This window comes from Schistocerca gregaria, chromosome 2, assembly GCF_023897955.1.
Source record: "Schistocerca gregaria isolate iqSchGreg1 chromosome 2, iqSchGreg1.2, whole genome shotgun sequence".
In the NCBI taxonomy this organism is placed as follows: domain Eukaryota; kingdom Metazoa; phylum Arthropoda; class Insecta; order Orthoptera; family Acrididae; genus Schistocerca; species Schistocerca gregaria.
This window is the reverse complement of record NC_064921.1, coordinates 655,473,565-655,482,916: the sequence shown is the minus strand read 5'-3', so window position 1 is coordinate 655,482,916 and position 9,352 is coordinate 655,473,565. Positions and strand designations below refer to the sequence as shown.

Genomic DNA, 9,352 nt, shown 5'->3' with positions numbered 1-9,352 from the left:
ACATTGCCCCATTTAGATTGTCATCGATAAAATGGGGGCCAATTATCCTTCCTCCCATAATGCAGCACATTACATTAACCCGCCAAGGTCGCTGATGTTCCACATGTCGAAGCCATCGTGGATGTTCCGTTGCCCAACAGTGCATATTATGCCGGTTTACGTTACCGCTGTTGGTGAATGACGCTTCGTCGCTAAATAGAACGCGTGAAAAAATTTGTCATCGTCCCATAATTTCTCTTGTGCCTGGTGGCAGAACTGTACACGACGTACAAAGTCGTCGCCATGCAATCAATTCCTGGTGCATAGAAATATGGTACGGGTGCAATCGATGTTGATGTAGCATTCTGAACACAGACGTTTTTGAGATTCCCGATTCTCGGGCATTTTGTCCGCTACTGATGTGCGGATTAGCCACGACAGCAGCTAAATCAACTACTTGGGCATCATCATTTGTTGCAGATCGTGGTTGACGTTTCACATGTGGCTGAACACTTCCTGTTTCCTTAAATAACGTAACTGTTCCGCGAACGTTACGGACACTTCGATGATGTCGTCCAGGATACCGAGCAGCACACATAGCACACGCCCGTTGGGCATTTTGATCACAATGGCCATACATCAACACGATATCGACCTTTTCTGCAATTGGTAAACTGTTCATTTTAACACGGGTAATGTATCACGAAGCAAATATCGTCCGCACTGGCGGAATGTTACGTGATACCACGTAATTATACGTTTGTGACTATTATAGTGCCATCTATCACAAAGCGAAAAAAGTGATTCAACTAAAACATGCATATTTCTTTACGTATTACTCGAATGTGTAATAAAAATGGGGGTTCCTGATTTTAAAAAACGCAATTAATATCCTTTTTGACCTATGGCAGCGCCATCTAGCGGGCCAACCATAGCGCCATCTGGTTTCCCCCTTCTAGCTAGACGAGTTTCGTTCTTTGTAGTTTTTTCGTTTGAAGCTTATGTCGTGAGATATTTGGCCCGGTCACTATCAATGGACTACCCTGTATAGGCACGATTACATATATGCTATATGCTTCGCAAGTTGTACTTAATTTGAAACTATATTTAAAACGGCTAAATTAGCGCGAGTGTATTTGGCGCCAGTATATGTGTAGCTCAGCTCCTTTGCATTGTGAGATAAAGTCTTTGGTAACAAAGAGTATGGGTAATGTTTGATTTAACACTTCAACACACTAACACAGTTTGTTGTTCGTCAGTTGTGTATAGCACGTGGGTGTTGTGTGTAACTGCTAGTGCGTGTGGCATGTGTTGTGTTTAGTGGAAATAGTGTCCGAACATGTTACGTAGGCAAGCACGGTTGAGGAGGGAGTACCTCTACAGAAAGTCGAAGGAGAATATGGTACGAGCTATTCAAGAGAAGAAAGAAAGACTGAGTCGGTGCCTGGATGAAAATTTACCGATTCACACAGATCTTAGGAAGAACGCAATAGACCTGCAGAAGAAGTTGGAATGGGAAGACAAAGGACCGGAAGTAGCCGTTGCAATTGGGACTGAAAGTGGTGGTGGTGGAATGTCACATGAAGATGATGAATACCGTTGGGCTGGTGTCGAAGACCCGAAGATCATGATAACGACGTCGCGTGATCCATCTTCAAGATTAAAAATGTTCGCCAAGGAGCTAAGATTAATATTCCCCAATTCCCAGCGTATGAACCGTGGTAATTATGAAATGAAACAGTTAATTAATGCATGTCGTGCAAATGATGTTACAGATTTCGTAGTCGTACACGAGCACAGGGGTGTGCCTGACAGTTTAGTGATATGTCATTTACCCTATGGACCAACTGCGTATTTTACAATGTCCGATGTTGTTATGCGGCACGACATACCAGACATTGGAACAATGTCCGAACAATATCCTCATTTAATTTTTCACAATTTTAAAACTCAGCTGGGAAATCGAGTCATGAATATTTTGAAATACTTGTTCCCTGTTCCAAAAGAAGACAGCCATAGAGTTATAACATTTGCAAATCATGATGACTATATATTATTTCAGCACCACACGTTTAAGAAAGTAAATGGAAAAGACATTGAACTAACGGAAGTGGGTCCACGATTTCAATTGAAACTGTATGAAATTAAACTTGGGACTTTAGAGCACGCTGATGCAGCAGACACAGAATGGGCATTGCGACCTTACATGAACACGTCGGCGAAAAGGAGGTTTCTTTCTCCGGATGATGGCTGGGACCAGGATGACGATGTTGAAATATAATATTTTCAGCAAAAACATTTGTATAAATATAAGCCATATTCATCATGTTTTGTACCGTAAACAAAAAATTAAAATGTTTAACACAAATTCTCTCTCAGTTATGGACTAACTGCAGCCTTTTAATACCGCTTCGCCTTCTCATAAGCAATCTTCGGCATATGAGTTTTATTTTCCCGACGAACAGAATATTGGAAGAACTTTAGGGTTTGCTTTCGGTCGTCGTTATCTGCAATCCAAGTTATTTCGACTGGCAGATGCCCAGTTGCAATATAGCGGGTGGTAAACGACGACCGGTGGTATGCTTAAAGCTTCTTTGAATAAACTATCACCATGCAACCTAACCTAGACTCGAGTTATACACAGAGGATCAGTTGTCACCACAATCTACATTCCTAAAACTAATATAGTGTGTGTTCTTTTCCTTTCATGTTTGCACACGCATTAAATGACAATATCATGGGATGCAGTTGACGTTGGATATCAGTAAGTTCAGTTGGCCATTGTTTTTCGGTGTAGCTACAAGAGTGGACATGTCAGCCACAAAGAGATGTGTCTACGAATGTATCAGTCTGGTAGGGCCTAACTATTGAAACCATAGTGTCTTTGTAACATGCGTACACGTCTTCGCTCGGTATATAACTACAGGTTATTACACAGTGAGGGGGAGAACAAAAGTATACTCAACTTCTTCCACTGTTCCTTCAAAAGTGTTCTAATCTTGTCACAAACTTTAAAGTATTAGGTGGGTGCTTCAGACAGAATTTTGGTGGCATCTTCTGAACAGTTAGCAGAAATGGTAGCTTTCTGTAAGATAGCAATATTATTGATGCAGGATTGAGCCCTGTCGTTAAAGTACCGTGAATGGTGAGTATTTTTTTTTTTTTATGTATCGCAACCCTTTGACTGTGACAGTTGTCAAAGCATGGGTGACCCCGAGTGCCGCAACAGTTGCACGCTGATACGAAGTTATATGTTTCTCTACTGCAGATTTGTTGAGAAATTAACTTCTGTAGCACATACTTGTGGTTTAATAAGAAATACATTGGGTTGTTGTACTACTGGTTAACTGTGAGCACACTTTATTGCTTGCTCTAAAGTCAACTGATGATATTTCAATCAATACTGACTCTGTAATCATTTAACGTTAGCAGACTTACATCAGACACTGTAATTTGCTGTGAACGCAGCACACGGTGTTTTGAGGTCTTGTTAATTTGATGTTAGCACTTTTGGTTAAATTTCACTCTACTATCTAATTTGTTGTAAATCCAGTTTCAGTGAACAGCTCATGATTTCTGTCAATTTTACATCTTGATTCATTGCTTTGGGACTGTATTGTCATAATAAAATGCAGTTAATATTTTAAATAAATATTCCTACCTATACCAGTAGTAGTTCAAAGCCTGGAAGAGTAAAAAGTAAAAAGCTGAGAACTGACAAGCATGTCTTCAGTGCACAGTGTATGGGCAGAAGTGTGACAGTACAGCACCTGAGCCATGGTCACTAAATCTCACAGGTAGCAGTCCGAGTTAAATGCAGTTGCCAACATATAAGTATTCCTTACAGTTAAAAAGCAAAGCGCAGGTGGTAGTGATAGTAGATTAACCCAGAAAAGAATGTAGGAAAGTGCCTGGTAATGGTGGAGTTGAATGACAATAGGAGATAGTAAAATCGCAAGATTTATAGTAAATATGGAACACTATAGTGCTTTGTTAGGTATGAATGTATTGTATCTTCTTGCCCTAATAAGAATGAAATGAAAAATGCCTCACCAGACCAGTTACAACTACTTATTTGAAGACCTACAATTTAACATTGAATTTGAATAGTGATTCATTCCAATTTATTTCACACATTACCCCAAGCACTGCCACCATTAAACAACACACCAGATTTAAAAAATCAGAACCAGTGGAAAAAATGCTTCAAATTCTGCTTTTATGGTTTTATATTCCTTCAATCTAACACAAACTGAAGTGCTCCGGACTGTCAGGATTGATATTTCTTGATGTGTGAGTAGATAAGTAAATTTCTGGTAGAATATTGATGTGTTGAACAGAAACTGTAGTTTGCATGCTTTGCAATTTAAGGTATCTTCTTATTGTGTTGATGTAGCAACATTTATTTTCACTCCACATTATATAGAATTACATTGTGTAATGATGCAGCTACAACCGTGAAACTATTTATTGCAAACGGTGTTCTTTAGGAGAAGATATACCATGATAAATCACATACTTTTCCTGTATAGCCTGCTCATTTTTCCTTTTTTGTAGGAGTCAAAATTTATTCTGTTCTCTGTATAAATTATCAGAGTGTATCTTTTTAGATTCAAGGACTGAAAGTTTTTGTTAATTACATTATTTGTTGCACTGCGAATCCCAAACAGTCATACTTTTTTACAGTATGTAGGTAATAATCTCGAAATATCTGCCAGTTTACTCCTATAAATAGAAAGGAAACAAAAAATTATTGTGACGTTGTAAAGTAATAGTTTCTGAAAGCTGCTTATCTCTGTTAATAGCTATATGCTTTTATTTGTTCCACATAACCTACTGTATTATGTTGCCGTACATGTGGAACATTATGTAACAGTCTGTGAGAATCACGATTATCACTAAATACGTAGTTTGTTTCAGTGGTGTGGTGCCCAAGGGAAATTTTGAATCCAATGTTACCACCTATCTACTTTGACCCCCCCCCCCCCCCCCCCAACATTTTCGAAATAGCAGACATAAATCACTCATTGAGATCCAGTATTTGTTGTATCAACAATTGTACAGCTGTTTTTGTCACATCACATTAATTGACCTCACCAACTCTCAACCGAACCTAGACCTCGAGCTACAGCACGGATCACTTAAGTCACCATGACTAAGAAACTAGAACTTGGGTTATACAACAGATCAGTTTGTAACTACAATATACATTAAAAAAAAAAAAAAGCATAAATAGGTCACAATTCTGTCTTATCTCTGTGCCCATTAGACAATGTGCGCCATAATGTGATACATCACTGTTATCACTAGGTTCGGCCCACTAGAGCCTAACTGTACTTTGGTAAAAGTCTAGATCAGGGCCAGTGACACATAGGCTACATGTTTCATGTGGCAATGATTTCACTGCTCGCCTTGAGGTATGACGGGAAGGAATGGCATTTTGTCTGTTGATGGTCTATGCAGCCAGTGTGAAGCAGCAGACAGGTGACGTGGTTTGAAGGAATATTATCTCATCCTCATAGCAGTATACACTGATCAGACAGAACATTATGACCACCTACCTAATAACTGGTATATCCACCATTGGCTTGGCTAACAGATGCGGCGCATTGTGGCATGGAAGCAGCCTTGGGTCACTGGAGGGAATTCGTACCACATCTGCACATATAAGACGCCTTATTCCCGTAAATTCCAGGGAGGGGAAACGGTAATCTCTGACCCTATGTTCAGTTACATTTGAGATGTGTTCGACTGGTTTCAGATCTGACGAATGGGTGTATCAGCACATCAATTGGAACTTGCTAATGTGTTCCTCAAACTGCTCCACCACACTTCTGACCTTGTGACATGGCATATTATTTTGTAGAAAAATGCCACTGCTGTCGGGAAACATTATCATCAGGAATGGGCATACATGGCCTGCAACCAGTGCACAATAATCCTTGGCTGTCATGATGCCTTGCACCACTGGACACATGGATGCCTATGTGAGTGTTTCTCAGAGCGTAATGAAGCTGCCCCCAGCTTGTCTTTGTACAGATGTTGAGGAGCTGTTCCCCTCACATCAGCATGATGAAGAAGGTACAAGGTTTCATCAAACCATGCAGTTCTATGCCACTGCGTCAATGTCCATTGCCGATGGTCACATGCCCCCTTCAGTCGTAGTTGCCAAGGTTGTGGTGTTAACGTTGGCACAGTCATGGGTCATCAGCTGTGGAGGCCCATTGTTAGGAGTGTTCGGTGCACTGTTTGTTTAGGCACACTTTCACTCTGCCCAGCATTAAGGTCTGGTGTTAGATCCACCACAATTCGTCGCCTGACCTGTTTTACCATCTGACCAGCCTATGACATCTGTCAAACTCGGATAGATCATGCACTTCCTCCATTCTATACACGGACAGCTCACTCACTGGTATTAAAGGCACTGTGCATTTGTCTGACTAGCAGTCAGATACATGCTATCCCGTGGATGATGGTAGGTCGGTGGTCATAGTGTTTTCGCTCATCAGTGTATTACAACTTCCAAAATCTACTTGCCAAGCAATGGCAGAAGGAAACACATTACAAAAGACATGGAAATACACAAGCTTTTGGAGCCAGTGGCTACTTCTGGCAGAAAGGTTGAAGGGAAAAGAAGAGGGATGAAGGAAAAGGAATGGATAGAGTTGTGAAAAAGTTGCCCAGAATTACAGGGCCAGGTGACACTTACCAGACAGGATCAAAAGGGAAAACTGATCGTTGGTGCCTGCACTCAATGATATTTGATAACCTGAGAACTTAAAGGTGGAAGATACCCCATCCAGTGTAGGCACCAACAGTCATTCTTTCCATCTCATCCCATCCCATAAGTTTCCCCTACTCAGGGTTCTGGTGACTTTTCCGTAACTCTCCCCATTTCCTAAACAAGATAAGTCCTATTCTTTCATCTCTCTTCTTTTCCAGTCAACCTTTTTGCTAGAAGAAGGTGTCACTGGCTCCAAAAGTTTGCATATTTCGATATCTTTTGTGTGTGTTGTCACCACCTGCCGCTTGTTGAGAATTTTATCTATCTCTCCAGTTATATTATATTGTTAAACATTGGTTGTTTTCATTGACACAACAATCTCTGAAATTGTAACCTATTTGGAGGAAACAGGTGCATATTTTGAGAACAAAGATTATTAATTGAATTTAAGCTGTTCTGTTAGGTCTCAACACAACAACAAGCTTATTATTCATAAAATATTCGAAAGAAACAAGAATATATGACAACAAATAGTATTAATTTAATTTTTGTGAGTAACACTGTCATATTACAACTCACCTAAGGCTTAAGTTAAGCTACATATCAGTCTGGTATCACAACCAGGTATTTTAGCTTCCACATTCACTGGATTCGCCATTTCACAGCCAAGCTGTCACATTCCACCATAATCTAACCTCTGGTTAAGCTACAGACCAGATATCACCACAATCAGCTTGTTTGGCTTTCACATTTGTTGCCTTCGCCAATTCGCTGTCATGTTCCAGTGTAAACACAACCTTGTAATGTGTTAAAAACTCAGAAAAAAAACAGTCGAATATTTGTGAGAAGATTACAATTTTAATTGCTGCTCACTTCGCTCATAGCAATTTGAAGCTGTGCTATTGGGTCCCAGCCGAACCACAACCTCTTAATTTGTGACATATTTGGGAATAAAAACCTGTAAAAACCTGTCAAATAGATATGACAACATCGATGAAGATAATGCCTTACTTATAGCACTAGAAATTCATTTTCTCACCATTCATTGGTTACATGGAAGTATTATCCCATTGGCTATGCCAAATTGATACAGTAGGGGAACACGGCTGTGACTGCCACTGGCCCTGAACTAGACATAGCCGCTATTTCTATTTAGTGTTTACTTATTGCCTAAGAAAATCTTTTTGCACTGAAAGTGTTCAACAAATTAATTGTCCTCCACTCTTCAGAAATTGCTTTTTTATTAGTTTTCTTTGCTTGCTTTTTTTTTGCCTGTTTCTGTGTAAAAGGGTTTATGCTTCTCATCTGCAAATTGTTAATGCCAGTTATTTTGTTCCTCTTTTTAGATGGTTATTTGCTGTATTTCTATAACATCCCTCTGTGATTTTCTACAAGTTGAGAAGTAGGGACCAAGTGTCAGCCAACCCAGCTCCTTCTTGGGACTCCATATGCTCGCTGTGTTGCCTGTTTTGTTGGTATGTGCAGATCCTTTTCAAGTGAGGTCAGTTACATGATGAGGAAAGAGAAAGTCAAACACAGAATGATATATGTAGAACAGATGAGCATGTGGCGTACTGCATTACTAGCCAGCAATGTCACCCCCAGCCACTGACAGTTCATTAAGCTGTACACAGAATTAGTGATTGTGGTATGATTTAGAATTTATTGGATTGTCTTTTTTTATATGTCGTCATATAAACCGTGTTGCCTGAGAACAATTCTAATGTGATCCCACATCTGTTCCTTTCCATTTCATGATTTATGCTCTCTCTTAAATTTGTTGAATATCTTTGAGCTACTCAGCCTGTTGTGTATTACTACAGTGTACACAATACTTTTTGAACTCATTGTTTTGGGAGGAGAGGTGTGGCTTATGCTCTCTCTTAAATTTGTTGAATATCTTTGAGCTACTCAGCCTGTTATGTATTACTACAGTGTACACAATACTTTCTGAACTCATTGTTTTGGGAGGAGAGGTGTGGCAGTGAAACAGAGGGGGGCAAGCTTTGCTTCGCGTTGCAACAAGAAAGGAACAGCTCTCTCTCACTCACTCACACACACACACACATGCACATGCAGTATTGCTTCTAGCATCGGGTCCATTTTGTATTTCTAGACATTTCACTTCTTGGACTCAGCTTCTTGTTCATTTCTTTTCCCAGTCACACTTGAAGAACTGTTTTGTTAGCCTATTGTCAGTATTTTTGACTAGAAGTAAAAAAAAAAGTCTTCTTTATAATTTTCATTATTTTTCTCTATTTTGATATCTTTCATCATTGCTTGTGAATTTCTGTGCTACTTTGCTTCGTATTGAACCTAAAATTTTCTTCCTTATTCTTGCCTCTACTATTTCTGATTTGCCTGATTTATAATTCAGGCCATACTATTGCTCGTACATGATCTGAATGGCTCCATTCAACCAGCACGTGAGGGGACAAGCATGTTGTTCACTCAGCTGTGCAGTATCGTGCAGCTGGCACATCATGTATTTAGAATATGGAAATAGGAAGAGGTATCCAACATCAATATTGTTCACAAGATTGATTTCACATCGTTTTTTCAGATGAGTCCAGTTCTGCATACGGTTTCATAATAGATGGACCCATGTGTGGAGGCTCTTGAGAAGAACCAACAGTGCCAGACTGCATT

General features: G+C 39.8%; 1 protein-coding gene across 1 annotated transcript; it reads left to right on the top strand.

The window, feature by feature from the left end:
• Positions 1 to 1,165: 1,165 nt before the first annotated feature.
• Positions 1,166 to 2,369, top strand: LOC126334693 (U3 small nucleolar ribonucleoprotein protein IMP4). The gene has a single exon (XM_049997193.1). It carries the CDS (start codon positions 1,319 to 1,321, stop codon positions 2,258 to 2,260), a length of 942 nt encoding a protein of 313 aa, XP_049853150.1. The 5' UTR covers positions 1,166 to 1,318; the 3' UTR covers positions 2,261 to 2,369.
• Positions 2,370 to 9,352: the final 6,983 nt, after the last annotated feature.